The sequence below is a fragment of the Gobius niger genome, assembly GCF_951799975.1.
Source record: "Gobius niger genome assembly, chromosome: 15".
NCBI classification, from domain to species: Eukaryota; Metazoa; Chordata; class Actinopteri; order Gobiiformes; family Gobiidae; genus Gobius; species Gobius niger.
Window position 1 is genome coordinate 22,280,129 of NC_136866.1, and position 20,392 is coordinate 22,300,520.

Genomic DNA, 20,392 nt, shown 5'->3' on the forward strand with positions numbered 1-20,392 from the left:
TACACTATAATTGTGGCAAGTTTCAACATAGGAAATTCAGTGCCGCAGGGGGCAATGATAAAGACATTACTCCATCACATTTTGATTGCAAGGTCTTTTATCCACAACATGACAGGTTTGTGAAACTAATGATAACTAACAAATCATAACCGTGTTCAGCATTTGTAGATTTTCTTTATGGATATTCTTTCCTGAAATCATTTAATTAAAGTACGTGAACACAACCTAATCATAGTTCTTAAGTGATGAATGGTGCCCATACGAGGAAGGGGACAATGCTTGAATGAGGAGAGTTTAAGAGGTTAAAGGGATATTTCAGGATTTTTGACATAGGGCCTCATTTCCTAGTTACCCAGAGTGTTGCTGATTTCTGGAGATATTATTTTTGTAATTCATGCAATTCTTCGAATATAAGAACTGCATGAATTTAAAAAAATATATCTCCATAAATCAACAACACACTAGATAACTAGGTAATGAGGCCCTATGTCAAAAATCCTGAAATATCCCTTTAATGCATAGTTTTACAATGGCAAAGGTCTAACATTAACAACACTTTTATCTTTCACATTGAGACTTCCTCAGAGGCTCTTTCTGTCTGTAAATTTCCTCCGACTTCAAGCCAGAGCTAAGCATCCCAATTTTATGCAATACATGCCACAAAGACTCAGACAGATCACAGACTGGAGTGGACCCCCCGCCTGTTTGCTCTGTGGTCTATCTATATCTGCAGACTCGAGGCTCACATGAAGAGGAAAAACCCCGCCATCTCTGCGCAAACCATCAAGTATGCTACACTTTGCACAGAAGCGGCTTTCATCTCTCCCCGAAGCCGCAGTCTAGGGGAAGCCTGCTATTTACGACTGTCTCCGAAGCCGCACACATATATCAAAAAACAACTTCCAGCTTTTTTAGCGCCGGGCGGCCCGAAAGCATCACCCCTGTGTCACTCCACATCTTAGCAGCGTGCGGCGGGTCTCCCCCCCCCCCTCCCTCCCTCTGCGCCATGAAAGCGAGCGAGATCACCAAAGCGACCGCAAGCCACGAAACCGTTATTATCCGACTTTTTTTTTCTTTCTTTTTTTTCTTCCCTTCCTCATTTCTTTCTCGGCCCCATCAAAACACGGCGAGTATGACAATTACCAGGAGGGCAGCGTGTCATTACTCAATCACGAGACATGCGGCGGAGAAAGTAAGTAAAGGCCACAAGCTACAGCGGGTTCTTCTCCTGACTTCCAAAATGTCTCGCTGCGTTCTTGCACTCTCACTGCAATTAGGGCTAATTGGAGGCAAAGGGAAAATCAAAGTGTCAACGATGTGCAGAAATGCCCCATAAACGCCGAATTCTGTGGATCCGAAATTGAGTCCTTATCAAGATAAAAAGGGCATCTGTAGCGGTGGGGGAGAAGCATCTTGTTATGACTTGAATTTGGAGTCATATTTGCAGCTACTTTGAAACCAAAAGGTTACAGGGTTTGAGCCTTGTCACTGTCGCCTCTGGGTAAGACACTTATGGGGGTCATTTATCGGGACAGAAGAGGTCCCGATTAAAGAGGGCTGCGCCTCATTTACCATCTCAAATTGTGCGTGCTACAATATAAGGCAACAAATCTGATGCATCATGAATGTGGCATGAGTTAAAGCAGAACTAAGTAACTTGCTAACCTTAATAAATCCTTTTCGTAGTCCTTCTGGGGGTAATACAAGTGTTAATGGGATGATTGGGGGGTCTTTCATCTCCGCCTGGTGTCTCTGGCCAGAAAACCACAATTATAACTTTCCTGCCTCCAGGTCGGAGCCACCAATACACACTAATAGAATCACGAAGAAGAAGCTAACAGGCTAAGGGGCAAAGCTAACTGCAGACTAGCGCCACTTAAACAGTATTTACAGTCAAGTTTGTGTGAAAAAAAATACGTCCATTGTGTAATTGAATGCAAAATATCCCTCTCTCCCTTTGTCTTTTCTGTCAGTGTAGTATTTACTGCCACGGACAATTAATGAGTAAAAAAACGCCACATGCTACGACACCTGCTACGACACCTGCAGTGGAGCTTATGGCCTCTAGGGGCATGAGTTACTTAGTTCTGTTTTAAATGACTGCTGCAACTCCACTTTTGCATGTGTTGTTAATTTTGCACGGGAGCAAACGTGGTAAATGACGCCCTAAATCAGGTGTTGGCAAGTTTGCTTAGTGGAGGGTCGATTTTCTTCACCATCAAAAGGGCCAACCCTCCAATTTTAGGCCGAAGTAAAGCTTAATTTCTACCAGTGCCAGTGTCGTACATCATATACTATGTGTTCTGCTAAGACAGGCATTGACATTGTACCATACAAAATAGAAAACAAACAAAATAGCTTCCATTTTATTTCTCAAACTGTCAACCAAGGAGCTGTTACTGCCACAGGAGAGTGTAGACCTGTCAGTCATTGATCATACTTGACACTGTTGGAAACCTTCCAAACAACAATATCTTGTAGACGATGTATGGCCTACCTCTTCTTTCGAGCAGAATCACTGGCTCCAGTAAAAACACATTTTATGGAGTAAAAGTGTATGAAAACCTGTACTTATTAATACACTTCATTACTTTTCACCAATGGGCATCGGTGAGACGACGACAAAGCGAAGACGAAACAAAACAGGCATAATCCAGCGAGCGAGAGTGAGTTCGGGAAACAAGCAGGGGACAAGGACAGATAAGATTAATCTCCAAAGTTAATGAGGGCTTAAGCGGGGAAGCCATTTAAAAAGGGCGCATTTGCAGTAATTGTAAATGAGGAGTGGGAATAAGGAGAGGAGAGCGGTAAAAGAAGTTTGTGTCTGCAAATGCGGCGCTACAAAACATTAGCAGGATAAAAAGCAACTCTTTAAAAAATAATCCCCAAAAATGTAGTTGACGATGAGTTGAATTATCGGAGAGCAGGAAAGCTTGAATGTATTCCTTATAAATGTGGCAGAATTTAGCTGTAAAGAGTCAAATTTAGCGGGTCTCATTTCTCAAGCTTGTTGTGCCAAATACCACATAAGATAATGCAGCTCTTTGATCTACACTCAGTCTATTACAGGTCAAAACTAAATCGTGTATTTCCAAACAAGGACCTCCCTAAAGAGGATGAAAACATGTATAAAGTTGTGCAAATTCTGACAAAGGAGCCTGAGCACCACGTAGATTGCATGATACAATATAAAATAAGCTTATTAATTACATCATCACGACATCAGAAGATCTGGTTTGCAGTGGAAGCAACTGGGACTTCGCCAAGTCTAAAAATATCACATGTTTGTGTAATAGAAGATGATTTACATACTACAATTTATGCAGCATGGTCTACACAGCAGGGTTTGTTTACGCTGCATGTTAATGTTTTTCTAGATGTGATCAAAAATCCATAGAACACCAAACAATATGCAAAACCCATGACATCGCCAATCAAAATCAACTGGTTTACTCTACAGTACAGTACAATAAATGAAAGAATAAAATACTGATGTGATGCATGTTACAAGTATAGAAATAAAAAGGAGAGTCCGTTAGCCTGCTCAATGTATTTTTCCTTAAACTGTTACACATCGTACAACAAACATCGTAAATTATGAACAATCCAGATGTTTTCAGCTCTTGTCAACCACAGTCAAAGTCAAGTTAGAAATCATTTATGAATGTACAGAGCTTTTGAGATTTAGTTCAGATACAAATGAGTGTCTAAAAGTGACCTCTGAACTAAATGCTAACTCAAATTCAGATTAGTTTCTGCTTATTGTGAGGTCGGATACACATCCAATGACACTAAACATCATCTTATAAGATGTTAATGATAAAGATATTTTATAAATGCCATGATGCAATGCCACCTCGCCATATGTTAGTATAGCACTTGTCTTCCCTATTCATTTGTATGGGGGATGGAACGTTTAATGTAAATCGGGTCCGGGATATGACGGCAAACAACATTTTTGCAGACACAGGCTCAGATATTAAATAAGAACAATGCCTATGTTACCAAGTGTCTCAAAGTGCTTCACTGTAGACCAGGGGTAAGCAAGTTTGCTTGGTGGAGGGCCAATTTTCTTAATCGGCAAAACACCAGGGGCCAAATCACCCAGCTGTAGCCCAAAGTAAAGGATGACTTCTACAAATGCCAACATTGTATTTCATATCAAGCCCGAATAGGCTGTATGGCAGAAGAGTAGTTTGCCAGGTATCTGATTTGTGTACTAATACTTCTCAAAATCATCTTGAGGGCCAGAGGTTCTTTGCTGGAGGGCCAGTTTTGTCTCTCGGGCCTGACATCGCCTACCCCTGCTGTGGTCATTAATCATTCATGCCATACTCAGTGTTGGTACTCAGTCTGTTCCACCACTCACTCACACTCTCATTCACTCTGGCCTATTGTACATGTTTTAGTGGTAGGGGAACGAGGAAATCTACGCAGGTCCAGGGAGAACATGCAAACTCCACACAGTAAGGCGCCCTCCAGGTGGGAATCGAACCCGGGACCTTCTAGCTCTGAAGCACGAGCACAAACCGCTGCCTCACGTGCCGCCCTAAAGGCACGTCTGTGGTTTCAAGAACTGTCCTCCATCTTGAAAAACAAGCCAGATATACGTCACCCGTGCTCTGTGCCTATTCTGGGAAGGATTTACACAATATTCTATGTATCAGGTCATCCCAGGGCCGCCGGCATGCGCCCACTGGATTATGGATTATAAATATGGACGACTTGTTATTGTGGAGACGGTCAGAAGCCACTGGAACAGCAACACAGTAAGTGCTGCAGGGAGTCTGTCCAAATTCACTAATCAGAATTTATCACTCCGCAAATAGGGTTTTATTTTGGTAACGAAGAGGGTTTATGTGAGCAAAACGTTCCAGTTAGTCTTTATGGAGTTCATTTTACTATTTTAATGGGCGCTTCTGTCTTCAGCTGAAATATCACCTTGAAGTAGCAATTCAGCCCCCGTGACATCCCGATCGGGCGCGCCAGTTAGACACGCCTCCTTCGTAAAAGTTAATAAGGTGTAGTTTTACGATAAGATCTCAACTTCCTTGGGCCTTAAGTAAACACAATTTAGACAGTGATTGTAGCGAAATGAGACGGTGGCAGAACAGGTTGGGTCGTGTGATGTCACTGCGTTTTTTACGGCAAACCAAACAGACAATGACTAAGAGCTACGGTATCTCATTACAAAAAAAAAATCAGTGCACTGCAAAAGAAAGAAAATATGAGGTATAGATTAGTCAAAGGCCTTACATTATATTCCACTTCATTCAGAGCAACGTCAAGAGACTTTTTCGGGTTTAGTCGGCCCTATTTTACAGCATTTTTCTAGTTTAGAGACAGGATTAGACTGGTTTACCCCCAGTTTAGGCAAAAATTTAGTCTGTTTTAGACGAAGTTTAGGCCATTTGGTACTTGGAGGGTCAAATATTTTGCAAGGTGATATTTAATGTGAATAGAACCACTGGTACAGTATAGGAAATTTGAGTGCCATAATGATGTCTGGAAAGAGGACTACACCTCAGGACATAAGAAGGTGGGGGTAAGGATTTTGAGCCCCCGGAGATAAAGATATGCAGGACAGCAACACAAACCTGCATGAATGAAACAAAACATCCTTATCCTAAGGAAAATTTAAAACATTGTTACAGGTCAAAGGTCCAAAACAAGGCTTAAAGGGACTATACAGTTTAAAAATGTTAGAATTAAGTATTTTCCTCCCCCTACATGTTCCAGCCATGTCCTAATGTGTACAATGAGCCCAGACCTGTTCACCACAACTGCCACTAAAATCCTGCACTGTCACAAAGTTGTTACTTCGGGTCCGAATTTCCATCATGCGCAAGCTTAATATAGAAGGTGCAGTTGCATGTATGACCTGAGGTGGCAGTAGTGAGTATACAATAGCCAACTTTAAAATGGAACAAAGTTATGAGAATTAAAACTAGGAAAGCAGAAAATGTGTTGATCGCAGAAGAAGGAAGACTTTTGCGATAAATTGTAGCAAAAAAGGTAATGAACTAGATTAGAATAAATGTCTTAATTTGAGCATAATAATCCACATTTGAGTTGTTTTGACTAGTTAAGATTTAGTTTGGCATTTGTCCTGGATTATGTCACTTGTTCTGAGATGTTTCTGACTCATTTCAATACATTTCGTCCTTATTTCAGGTAATTTTGTTTGCCAAAGGAGTAAGAAAGTTGGTCTTATGGAGATCTGATCTACCTCAGAGCTAGTCTGAAATGTCATCAATCGAGCAAACTTGGTTAGATCAGGAAAAAAAGTCGCTCAAAACAAGATACATTTCCTCAATTCAACTCATCTAAGCCATTTGCATTGTAGCATGAATATTGCGATTTTCCCCCAAAACTAAATCAAAGGTGAACAAGCCAAATCAACTCAATCAGACCATTTTAGCACAAGAGGATATTTCTTTTTTCTTCTTTTCACCCAGGGCTAAACTAGGACTTAACCAGAGCCACTTGACCCTTTTAGTTTCAACTAACCAACTAACAAAACAATGACTAATTCAGGCAGGACAAAATCAAGACCAAACCAGAGTTATATTATGTAATCCTGTATCAATGTATATTATATGTTTTTGTAGTGTGTCATATTGCTCTCCGATTACAAGGGGAAATTAGTCAGACTGTCATAGTTTCTAGTGTCACCAAAGTACAGTCTCAGATGGCTTGACTCAAAGGCTAATCATCCGTCAGGCTAAATCTGCTGAGGAATCAGATAAGACCGACGCAATCTTTTTTTTATTTTTGCGCCCTCTGTCATCCTCCCCGTAATGACTGAGATCGTAACAAAAGTCGACTGATACTGGCTAAGCGCGATCGTAAAACGAAATTATCTCATCACATTGAAAACATCCCGTCCGAAAGAGGGAAGAGCTGTGATTAATCAGGGGGAGAAGTTACAATTTCTCCCACGGCTTCAGATGTGGAGAATGACGGATCAGAAACAGAGCTTGAGTAGATTTGTGGTGTCAAAAGAAATTCAGTTCAAGGTGCGCGCTTGAGAGAGGACGGAAATGTGAACTGCTGAAACGATACAAGAATCCCATAAGTTTCAGAGCATGTTTGCAGACATCTTAACTACTGTGGGGGTTGCTCTAAAACCACATGGAGACGGGATATATCATCAGTCTGATTTTACTTTACAACAGACTGACGGAAAGTGATTGTAAGGCAACATCCGTAACTACTAGCAACCAAGCCACAAAGAGTAACAAGCCTTGCATTACTGTGCTAGTTCATAACATGGATAAATGTAAAAAGACTACAGTGTCAGGAAGGGCATCATCGAAGATTAAAGCTGTATTCAGGGAGAAAAGCGACTATAGAGTTTGGGAATGTCCACAGTTACCATGGAGATCCGCCATCTTTGCAGCCGTTTGCTTTGCTATTGACTAACAATAGCTAAAAACAGTATAAAAAGTGGAGGAAAAAAGCTGTGGAACAACTCCATTAGCGCTGAGTTACAGCTGGTAAATACATCTAACTCACTGTGGTGTCAAAGTGTTTTAATGTGAACATTAACTCCAGTATTTTAACTTTTAAAATCTCCATTAGTTTACAATTGCTGCTAATCCCATAATGCTTAGCGATATGACGTCACATCTCTCTCTATTCTCAACTCTATTGAATTAATCTTTTTTACTTTTAATATTTTTCAGGACTATAAGTCGCTCCGGAGTACAAGTCGCTCCAGCCAAAAAATGCATAATGAGTAGTCTTGCCAACTACCTGGGCATGGAGGCTTAACTGCACCGTTGACAAGCCTCTCCCGGCAGCACGGTGTTCAAGCTCTCATTTGTGAACTTGTTCCTCTCGCTGTGGCCATTTAGCTTTCAGCCCACGATTAGCTGTATTGTTTTCTTCATTGTAGTGAGAGTAACCTCCTCTTTTCGCCAGTCCCTCACACGTTTCTCACTCACCAAAATTTCTTTCTACTGCTCGATTACTGTTTTTTTAAATCTTCAGTGGTACAGGACATGTGAAATTATATTTTTTGATATATATGTCGCACCTAAGTATAAGTCACACCCCAAGCGAAACGATGAAAAAAGTGCAACTTACAGTCCGGAAAATACGGTAAGTGTAATAATTGAAAGACGGTTTACAAGAAAGTTGATTCAAAAACATAAATAGAGTGAAAAATGCTTCATCACCACTGATGAGAGCGCATAGTGGAAAAGCACTGAACTACATAGAGGTCACTCTAGTTTCAATTATTATAAATATACAGAGAATATAGATGTTGTCTTATAAGAAAGTATGAGAGCACAGTTGTGAACGCTAATAAGGTCAATGTTTTGCACTCAGTGGGTCAAAAAGGTAAAAGTTCATCCTAAAAAGTGCATTCTTCTGAAACAAAAGCTCCTTGGCAGTGGGAAGAACGAGCTGCTACATTGCAACTAGGGTAAAATGAATTAAATGAAGTGGAAATTAATCTGTAGAAAACGTGTATCTGAGCCTCTTCCATTAAAGATAGAAATATATCCCTTTAATTCCACTATTGGTTATTCAAATATCATCCAAAGGTTAAATCCACGGCGCCTCATGTGTCTTGGTTGATTTCGTCATGGTTTAGAAGTGAGTCGCAGTTTGTCTATTTGGGTTTCGTCTCCAAAATCTAATCAACTGCTTCCCGACGAGACATGACGGCAAACAAGTCTATCTACTGTGCTGTACACCACAAAAGACTTAAAAGCAGTTATCAAGACAAGGCTTTTCAGATATGCATGTTTAAAGCTTTTGCGATTGAGTTCGTGTGAATAACTGACATACCTCATAGACAAATCCATGATCATGTTAAACCTGATATTAAAGCCACTGTATCCGCTTTAAGTTTACTGCAAATGGTCAGGCATTACTTTAGGTTTCTTTCATATCACTTGTATCATTAGAAAGGCCTGGTTAACGTTAAAAAGATATGGCAAAGAAAAAGTACAGCTGATACTGAAAAAAATAATAATAAGCTGTTGAGTTGTCCCAGATCAAAAAGTTTTGTTGAAAAAAAATGGTCAAAAGTTCTAGTTTAGGCGTATTGGAAATCTGGCCTCTGGATTGCGTGTTTAAATTCCGACTCAAGAGCGAGAAGAAGCTTCAGAAAATGTCCTTTACTCAATCAACTCAGTCCAGTCAATAACATTTGAAAATCCCTACTACAATGTAATCATTTCTGTATGACTGAGAGCCTACAAAAACTTGTTTTTATTGTTGTAGATATTGAATAAAGCAGCATAGAGACCAAAAACGGATCGACCAGTGCTGGTGCTGTATATCAAGTAAAGGGTCAAGGGTTATGATTAAGGTTAGGGACGGCAAATCACTCAGACAGATTTTATGCATATTTTTACAAACTAGAAGGTCTTGGCTTTCAAATGAGGTATCGCACTGGCATACAAGGCTGTAAGCTCTCAAGTCAATACGCTTTAAGATTTGGATATGCATAATTGGAGGAGTTAAACCTAACCCTAAGATGGCAGACAACAGGTTACAAGTCCTAGAGCCAAAAATAAATAAATTCAACAAATGAACAGGAGCCCAGCCTCATCGTGAAGTTGTATCTCGAACCCAAACCTAATCCTTACCTACGTATCAATATCTCAGTTGGCTAAGCAATTTCACAAACCAAATCTCTTGAGTGGAATAAAACAAACCAAAAAAAATCCATTCTTACCTGATGTGGCAACTTGGGATACAGCGGCTCGGACACAAACTTGGCCCCGGGGACCTGCTGCGCCACTATCCCCCCTCCTCCGCCTCCTCCACCTCCTCCTCCCCGGTCCGTTTTGGTCATGGTGGAGAGGCTGTGCGAGAGCTGACAGCTGTACCTCTGCGCTTGAGTGTGGGAGCAGAAGTGCGCGTGGCTGTAACTCCTGGTTTGGGCCGGGGCGAGTTGATGGGGGGGTGGCCACTGGGTGTTACTGCAACTGCTGCTGCTGCTGCTGTTGCAACTGCTGCTGCTGCTGCTGCTGCTGCTGTGGCCGCTGCCTCTGCCGCTGCTGCCGCTGGTGTTGTTGTTGCTTCTGTGGAGGGCGCCGTTGTGGTGATGTTTTGTGACGGGGTAGAACTGGAGGTGGCCGCTCTTTTGACTGCGCTCCTCCTCTGTCACAACCCAGCCGTTCGGGGACGCCATTGTGCTCTGGAATGGGGCCAGGGAGTGAGGAGAGAAAAGAAGAGGGAGGCGGGGAAAGGTAACACAATACAGTTACAGTGGAATTGGATGTATGTGTGGGAATGTATCTCTTATTTTTTTTTGCAGGCAACTTTGTTTCCAGTGTAAATTTGCTTAAACTAATCAAAGTCAGCACAGATGGACAAAGACAAAGAGGCAATCCTTATAAAAAGCAATACATCACAAGAATCGAGGCTTAAAAGTAATCCAGGTTTAGAGCAGGGACCGAACCAGAACTTAATCAGAACCAAAGCCAGAAAAGTAAATGGACTAAAGTGGATGATATCAGGGCGAAATCTGCAGGGGGGAATCCAAAGTGCACTAGGATGAAACACGGACTTTACCTGGACTAAACCAGGCTCCAAAAGGACAAAAAAAAACGTACAACACTGAATTACTTGGACTAATTCCACTTCAATATGGCGATCATAAGTTTTAGTACCCTTTGAAGGCTGTACATTTGTTATCAATGTGAATCTTTTCTTTGAGTATAATCAATACAGGACAGGAAACACTGTCTAGACTCCATCATCCAACTGACTGGGGGCATTGGATCTTATAACTCAACACAGGAGCTCGCTCACTGGCCGCTGTGGCTCGGCCTTTTCAAATAAGCAGGCAAATTCATAAAAGTCCTCAAAGCCCAAATTAATTGCCTTGAATATGCTGCATGTTGCCAAATACCTGCTCTCTTAATAATGGATTGAACTTTGCTCTGTCTGTCTGTTGGTATATTGTATGAGCAGACATTTCAGAATATGGTTGATCTCATTGTGAAGCCTTTGTATTGATAGTGACCAAGCTTCCATGACAGGATCACTCCCTGAAAGTTGTGAAATGTGCTGGTAAACGTTATAAATAGCTACATTACCACAACCACTGATTTAAAATGTACACACTCCCTGTTTCAGTCACATTTCTCTTATCTCTCCACAATGACATGGTTGGATATGGAATACACAGACATGGCTTGAAAACCTTAGTTATGTGAACATGTGTGCATAAATCAAAGAACCAGCCTATAGTGTTGATGTCAAACCCTGGCTGTGACCATGATGTCATCACTTTAGGCGCTGCTTAAAAATGCAGAGTACCAGTAAAGCATGCTCTGTCTCTATATCTATCCACACTGTGAGCATAATGAGCAAAATTACATAATGCTATTTTCGCCACCTAATATTGCACTTGCTGGCTTGTTTCGCCTGCCTACACATCTTGTCATCTCACATTTTTGCATCTTGCGAGACCATTGTTATGGGAATAGACCCGCCAAACATAAAAATACCCAGTGCCCTACTTGCAAAAAAAGGAAAGGAAAAAAAAACCCTCCAAGAAACCCTGAAAAAGTGGAACAAGTCGTAATAGATAAATAAAACATGAAGTCCTCTGTGCACAGTCGCATGCCAATACACACAGCCTTTAAAAAAAAAAAAAAACATATCACCATTCAAATTTACAGGGCATGGATTTCCTTCTGCGCTCCCCGCTCCTATCGCAGGCTCTGTTTTTACGACTCAGAATAAAAAAGCCATTAGTATCACTCAGCGCGCACACCAACCTCACACGACGTTGTCCCGTGCACAACTGTCTGCCCTCATCTCACTCCAGCGCATCACCAGCCATGCGCCCTTTTTTTTTTAACAGCAACAAAACGCGCTTTTCTTACCTGCAAACGCTGAAAACGCCGTATTTTCCTTTCCACTCGCGTCCTCCGCGGAATGGTCGCCTCCGGTCAGGGAGATGTGGTGGTCAGCCAGTCTGGCCGGATGAGGGGAAGGAGACTGCGGACTACACTCTTCTGACTTGGTGCTGCCTGGTGCCTGCACGTCTCTGCTCACACTTGGAGAGGGGGGAGGTGGAAGCGCGACTCATAGCGGCGGTACAGGGGTACTGCAGGAGTGGGACGCTTTACTTATTACACTGTAAAAAAAACAAAGAAAAAAAGGATGGAATTGGGAATGTTTAGGCCCATGTTAATTGGAGAAGCTACCTAGATGAGATTTTGTCTTTACTGTCTTAACCCCTTAAAGGAATAGGCCACCGTTTTTACATACTGAGATATGTTCTTACCTTAGCTTAGACGAGTTCATTTGTACCTGTCTGGTCTTCATGCGTGCCCTCAGTCACGTAAACACAGCACAGACGGCGTTAGCATTTAGCCTCTCCTCCTCTCCTCTATAGCTCCAAACGAGGTGAAGATAGAAGCTACCAAGCTCTTCCACGTTTTCCCTATTTAAGTATGGTTACGTGAAGCGTTACACTGTAAAGTAATTACACAAAATGAAACAATGTGGATTTTCTACGCGGATAAAGAGGGGGACTATATTGTAAGGCGTAGTAATACAAGGAGTAGTTCGACATCTGCACAGTGAAGTGAAGACTACGCGGATGTCGAAGTCCTCCTTGTATTATTGCGCCTTACAATATAGTTCCCCTTAACCATGCGCATTTTCTCCAGTTGTCCAAATCTAAAAGCTTACAGACTAATAATGGCCAGTGTAACGCCTAATTTGAAAGCCAAGACCTACAAAACTCATCTAAATGGATGTTTTTCCTCACGTTGTGAATTTTTTGTCACATTTTTGTCACTTTTCTGTTGCTCTTGTGGCTCTTTTGTTGCATTTTCGTCACACATTTTTGTCTCTTTTTCATATTAGTTACTTTATCTACTGATTACTTTTGTATTTTTTTGACAGTTGAAAACTTCTCACTCATACAATGTTAGAAATTTTGAGAAAAAAGGAAATTATTTTGAGTTTATCTCGTCTAAAGCATGAATATTGTGGTCCATTGTGTGGGGAAACAATGGGGAAACCTAAACAGCCTGGCTTTATCATTTTTTAGAACTAAAGTACTAGTAATCAGTAATCATATCACTTTCAAATTAAAGTAATCAAAGAAGTGACTAGATTACATTTAGCAGGAGTATTATCTTTATTGAGTAATCTCAACAACGCTGTCAAGATCAAATCAGGACTAAACCGGGTCTTAAAAGGGGCCTAAAAGATCCATCACATATTACTCTGGATCTTTCTGCCACTGTTTCTTTTAAGGGAACTTTATTGCTAGCTCAGTTTCATTGCTAAACGGCTTGATTAATAATAATAAAGTAAAACAAGCATGCTCAGTTTTCATCTAGAATAATAGGCCTATGTCTCACTGGCTCATACTAAGGTGATTAATTTAGTTCTTCTGCTTCAAAGTCTTTTTCAATGTGAAATTTGGATTATAGACAACCTATACGGTGTCAACATATAACTCCACACAAACATAACTGCAGGTTGTGTGAGAGCAAACTTCTGACCACTGCTCTGCAATACCTTTCCACGTGAACGTTTGGCTTTTGCAGTGTAAGCCCATGAACACATCTGTGAGGGGATTAGCATTTGTGACCAGCAATGTGGATGCAACAAAACACTGTATTATGACATATTAGGGCCCGGTACAGAAAAGCCTATTTGACCTTCAGAGAAAACACGTTGTTTTAACTACACTTTACCGGAGGTATTTTTTTTAAGAGATTCTTCGGTGCTTGCAGCTGTATTGATTAGACACAGTCGGATGGCTTTGTTATTTCACAAAATAGATTTCTTGTCTACGCACGACAAGCAGCAAATAGGAGCAAAACAGCAAAAGCTTGGAGAAGATGACAGAATATTTTACCTTATTAAGTTGACAAGGAACACTGTATTTCAATGCATGATTTTTATTTTTATGTTACCTTTTATTTGGTTCCACTGAGACTTTGAAAGTCTCTTTCAGGGTAGTCCTGAACCATATGAGGACCATGTTGTACATGTTAAGTGGCCTAGGCAGATACAGGGCACCACAACACCACAGGAAGTCCTCCTCCAACATGGGAATCAAACCCAGGACCCTCTTTCTGTGGGGCGAGATAGCGAACTGTACCCCTTTCTCAGTTTTCTGGAACCCTTTGCAGTGTAGACAAGCATTTTCCCTCTATAGTGATTTTACTCAGATGAATGGTTGGTAATGACGGGACAAATGCAGTGGTCAAAATATTTTTGTTAAAGCTTTAACGAAACAACACTGACCAACAAAAACAGGTCCCTGACAATATGTCCTCAGAATAACAATCTGTAAAGAGCCGCAACTAATTTTAATTTGTGTGTTTAATGTGTACGCTGATAGTGTGAATAGTGGAATAATCTGAAAAAGGGCTTTTATTTATTTATCAGATTATTTGGTCGGGACAGTGCATGTTAATGAACATACATGGGTCTCATGCATATAAACACGCCATTTCCATTTCCACTCTCAAACACACTCTCATTCATCCTGACCTATTGTACATGTTTTTAGTGGTAGAGGAAACCTACGCAGACATGGGGAGATCATGCAAACTCCACACCGAAAGGCCCCGTCCAGGTGGGAACCGAACCCTGGACCTTCTAGCTGTGAAGGACGAGCGCTAACCGCTGAGCTATCGTGCAGTGGTTTTTTGTGGTTCCGGTTGTTGTTTTATGTTAATATAAGATGTTTGGAAAACACATTTCAAGCTACAGCAGGCATCTTGTTTCCTCCATGAAAAAACTCACATAATTTGTTTGATTTTAAGCCTTTAAAGCAAAGATTTCCCGTCAGATGCAGGGCAAATATCATGAAGAAAAGCTTGTTTTATATTGCAGATATTTAATTGTTTGTGACAGATAGTATATAGCTAATAATGCCACTTTTCGGTTCTCTGTCACTTCAATAAACAATATATATTATCTTATATTAACATAAAATCATGGTTGCCAACATTCTGGAACCACAAAAGTTAAAATTTCAGATTTTCGCACTAGACTATGAACCATGACTTAACCGTACCTACGTTCCCCGGGTTCTATGTTCCTCGGGTGTGATTTTTTTTCAACCAATCACAAGTTATGAGAGTGAAACGTGATACATAAATCAATCGGCAATAGTGGGGGAACATAGGGCTGACCCCGACTAAACCTGCAGTAAACCAAGACCAGGTCTGAACGAAGACTGACTCCAGTTGAGGCTCGGTCTAGAGCAAGACCTAACCAGGAGTAAACCAAGAATTTCCCAAAACTTCAAGAGCCGCAAGAGCAAGGAAGTACAAGAGCCCAGCCTGACCTAAATAGAAAATTAACCTACATTGTGCTTTTAAGTTGATGGGGAAAACCTGAGCACCCGAAGGGATCCTACACATACCATACCGAGGGAATTGGATCTCTCCTTCAGGCTGCTTCTCCTGTCTCCCACTGGGTTTTTGAGTTTTTCCTAGACATTCAGGAGGGATAAAGGATAAAGGATAAAGGATTTCTGTTCTCTGTTTCTATGTTGGTTTTCATGTCTGTGTCATTACTGATTTCCAAACCGTTTGCAAATCAGCACGAGATCAGTCCGATCCTGTGAGACGACTGTTGTGATATTGTCCACCAAGGTCCAACACACACAATCAAAGGCCTATCCGTTTATCTCTGCATCTGGACACTCTTGAACTTACTACAAGCAGCGCATGACCTTTACAACGAAACTGTTTAATAGGCGTTTTCCTCTTTCAGTTATTGCATGATTTGAATGGAATGCTTGCAATGAACGCGGCTCTCTCTGCTTTGAAGCTGCTGGGAAGTTTTTGATGCCTCTTTTGTCACCTGCAAGAGCTTGTTGAGCGTGTGTGCGGTGCGAGTGAATGGCAAGTCGCATATTTCCCAGAGTGAGTAATTGTCAAAATTAATAACTGTGAACGCAATCGTCGACATCAGTGTAGCCGTTGGCGGTGCATGCCAGTCATTCTATTTGTGTATCAATAATAGTATACTTATTGCATTGTCAGTGGGAAGCCTTTACCTGGAAAGTAATGTGGATTGCTATCTATATTGTGACATTACTTTACAGCCAAATCTCTTATTGCATGATATAATGAATTCCTTCTTCCACAACCCACTTGTTTATGCATCTTCCTCCGTCTCTGTCTTCAACTGTCAGGCTTTGCAGACAATATAGACATGTCTTTACGCTTGGGAGACTCTATTGACCTGCTAGACCTATGTGTGCATTCCAAGCATGCAGACATCTTCTCTTTCCCCCCCCCCAAAAAAAACCTCCTTATTAAGATCATGAAAGGCACCCCGCTTGCGAGCATATGACCCGCGTTAAACCTGTGCATGTTTTCGATAATGCGTGAAGAATTCCCCAAAATGAAAAATGGCCCCTTTGCACGTGAGCGGGTCGGGGGAAAATGTCGAGGAAAAAGGGCAAAGTCATTCTCGGCATGCTTGGCCTTATTAAATATGTAGCACAGAGGAAATGCAGTCTACTCTACCGTGGCTGCTAACCATGCAGTCGCCTATAGCTTTGCGAAATCGACGAGAACAGGAAATCCAATGTCATCCCAGTGATTTTGGGGATATGGCTATATTTAGGGAACCTGTCTTTCTCCTTGACCTTGACCGCCGTCCCGGGCCTGTCATCTTTCCTTTTCAGCTAATTCGCCAACCCCCTCTGCCCCCCCCCCACCCCCCCCCCCCCCCTCCGCCGCCCTCCCCCCTCCCCTCCCGCCACCCCCACTCCTACACCACCACCACCAGCTCCCAACGGCTTTAAATATTGAAGACGGATAATGGTGTTCGCCTCCTTCCCGGGGCAAGGCGGAAAGACGGAGGAGCGCAAACATTCTTGTACAGGCCCGTGCTCGTCGCCGTATGCAGATCTGAGTGCAAAATAGTCATTGATATAAAGGTGTATCATGTTTTGAAGTACACTTTTATTCAGCTAAAATAAAGTAGATTTTCCACTTGCCCCAAACTGCTGTCTTATCTTTATTTATTAACTGTTTGAATGCATTTGATTTATGTATCACTTTTGAACGCTCAAAGGTGCATTACAATTTCTTACAAATGATCTCCCTATGCTCGGGTGGTAAGCTATTACGGAAACCACAGATGCCCCGGGGCTGACTGATGGAAACGTGGCAGTCCATCTGCACCAACAGCCTCTGTGACCACTTTCAGTCACTTGTTTCTCGGGGCCAAGAAATCGCCAGGAACTGAACAAAAGACCCTTCTTTTCTCATCTGAGCTTGGATTTTTTGGTAGCACTTTATCTCACACACTTAATACATTGTACCTGCCAAATGAGTACAATGGAATAATATGTATTAGTACTTTGGAGGTACATAATGTAATAAGACATAAGACCCAAACTCTAACCCTAACATTAAGCCCTAACCCTATGACTTATTACATTATGCACCTCCAAAGTACTAATACATATTATTCCATTGTGTATGTACTACATAGGCAATAGTTATTACAGATTGTTACTAAGCAGATTACATTGTAGTATATTCTGTTAGGCACAATGTATCAAATGTAGAGTAAAATAAAGAGTATTTTTTGTTTTTTAATTGTTGTTATGTCCTTGGGCAGAATATATGGTAACACTTTATTTTACACTACCCTTGATACATTGTAGCTAACTAAATTTAGTACAATGTAATGTGCTCTGTAACAATGTGTAATAACTTGTTAGTATTTTGTAGAAACATAATAATAAGACATAATTCTAACTCTAGCCCTAACCTTCAGTGTCTCGTGTCCTATTACATTATGTACCTACAAAGTAATACAAGTTATTCCATTGTGTATCTAACCCATAGGTACAAGTTATTACAGATTGTTCCAGAGCTCACTACATTGTACTAAAATAAGTTAGATGCAATGTATCAATCCATCCATCCATCCATCCATCCATCCATCCATCCATTTTCTTCCGCTTTATCCGGGGCCGGGTCGCGGGGGCAGCAGTCTCAGTAGAGATGCCCAAACTTCCCGATCCACACACACCTCCTCCAGCTGTTCTGGGGGGACCCCGAGGCGACACCAGGCCAGCTCGGAGACATAGTCCCACCAGTGTGTCCTGGGTCTTCCATGAGGCCTTGTCCCACTGGGACATGCCTGGAACACCTCCCGCGGGAGGCGACCAGGAGGCATCCGGAACAGATGCCCTAGCCACCTCAGCTGGCTCCTTTCGACGTGAAGGAGCAGCGACTCTACTCCGAGCTCCTCTCGGGTAACTGAGCTCCTCACCCGATCTCGAAGGGTGCGCCCAGCCACCCTGCGAAGGAAACTCATTTCGGCCGCTTGTATTCGCAATCTTGTCCTTTCGGGGCATGGAACGTCACTTCGCAATGTATCAAGGTAGTGTAAAATAAAGTGATACCGAATAGGGTTTATTGTTTGAGAACAGGTTCACAAACTAGGAATTTTTCTCGGGACAATCAAACATAAAACATACAACACAAAATTTAGATAGAAATAAGATATAAAAACTTTAAAGCTATAAGGCTATAAGAGCATACATTAAGAATATTCATATCTCATATTTGGCTGCTTTTAGTCAACCTCTCCATGGAAACGAGCTGGGGACACATGCTTGTTTGGGCATTTTTAGGTATTTTTCAGCAAAAAAACATATGTAATATAATCATTGCTTGTATTTTATTATGTTTATTGGGTGCACTGTTACTCAGCGTGGCTTAAACACCATTTTCCGCTGCTTCATGTAAAGACAACTAAACCATTACAGCCAAATGTGACCACAAAGGTAACTCACAGCAAAAGAGGACCCTGCAGTTGGAAAATTGCCGTATGAATGAACTTAATTGTAGCAGTAAATGACACTAAACTAATCACATCAGCGATCATTAATCCACTTGTGCGGCTCCCTTCAAATCCCTAATGGTAGCAGCTGTCGAGCTACAATGTTCGCTGTGGTAGTGCCAGCCTGCTCCGTGTCCTCCCGCAACCACCCCATTAATTAAAAGCAATTTAGGCCGATGTTTTTTTTTTTTTATGCACATTCTTTCGTCAGCAAATTCTCACACACGGCACCTGGACGAACAGGTTGCGATCACATGGCATCAACATCCGAAAGAGTCGGTGTGACATTGAGACGGACAAGCCAGAATTTGTCCTGGTTTATGGTTGATATATAAAGATAAAGTACAAAGCAATGAACAGAAATGAACTGATGGTGAGGTTTGTTTTGTACAGTTGTATCAAATATTATCAAAAGAGGCCTCACTGGTGGAAACATACTGGTTTGGCCATTTAAATGAAATAAATACTTCTTTGTGGTGCTCATATCCATTTGATTTGCCTGGGTTTGTACTCTTCTTAACCTCTTACCCCCCACCTTTACAAACTGCATTTTGGCCATATTGCTTTGCTCTGCCCGATCCTGGAAGACCTCGGAAGCTAAGCAGGGACGGGCCTGGTCGGTACTTGGATGGGAGACCATTTGGGAAAAACCAGGAAGCCTGGGGTGAATGTAGTGAGTGAGTGGTTGGTGGTGGTCAGAGGGGCCTATGGGGGGACTGGTGGAAGGACTGGCCTATGGAGGGACTGGTTGCCTCACTTCCGTTAGTCTACCCCAGGGCAGCTGTGGCTACAACAGTATTTTACCACCACTATGGAGTAAATTAATAATGACACCAGTATAGCGCTTTGAGAAACTTGGTAATACAGGCATGTAAAGCGCAATACAAGTATGTGGAATTCTTTTCTTTCATTTTCTCCAGTTCGGCCTTACCCAAATCTAAAACCTGCAATCGGCCTCATTTGAAAGCTACTAAATTGATCTTAATGGACCTTTTACTTCACATTGTTACCGTGTTACCTTAACTTTTTTTTGTCACTTTTTGTGTTGCATTTTCATCACATTTTTCATCGCCTTTTTGTCATGTTTTTATTGGTATTTTATAACTTTTTTTGCTGCATTTTCATCACATTTTTGTTGCTTTTTTGTCACTTTGCGTTTTCGTCATATTTTTGTCTTGTTATTGTTGCTGTTTTCTAGAAGCTTTTAGATTTGGGCAAGGCCAAACTGGAGAAAATGTGGTCGGTTCAGGTGGGGGTTAAGAGGTTAAAAAAATCAATTATGATCCCTTTTTCATCTGAAATCACCAGTCTCATCGTTCCTTCAATGTATTTCAAGGTACTTTCTGCAATTCTGTGCAGTTTTAAGACCTTATTGGACACAGATGGCCTATTGTGAGGAGGTTACTGATGTACAGTAAGATCTTGTATTGATGACGGGAGAGTGTGACTGCTGTGCAAAGCCTTCTCCAGCACATCCCAAAGATTCTCAATGGGGTTAAGATCTGGACTCTGTGGTGCCCAATCAGAATTCAAAGTGGTGTTGCTTTTATTGTTTACAAAA

At 41.6% G+C, this 20,392-nt stretch overlaps 1 protein-coding gene across 1 annotated transcript in view; it reads right to left on the bottom strand.

Annotated features, from left to right (window-relative positions):
• The window catches only part of mfsd2b (MFSD2 lysolipid transporter B, sphingolipid), a 50,264-nt gene extending 38,232 nt beyond the window's left edge, over positions 1-12,032 (bottom strand). Inside the window, exons 1-2 of the mRNA XM_079572727.1 lie at positions 11,862-12,032; positions 9,698-10,162 (exon numbers count right to left, since the gene is read on the bottom strand). Coding sequence (XP_079428853.1) covers positions 9,698-10,156 — 459 coding nt within the window. The 5' untranslated portion in view covers positions 10,157-10,162; positions 11,862-12,032. The remainder of the gene's footprint in view (positions 1-9,697; positions 10,163-11,861) is intronic.
• Positions 12,033-20,392: the final 8,360 nt, after the last annotated feature.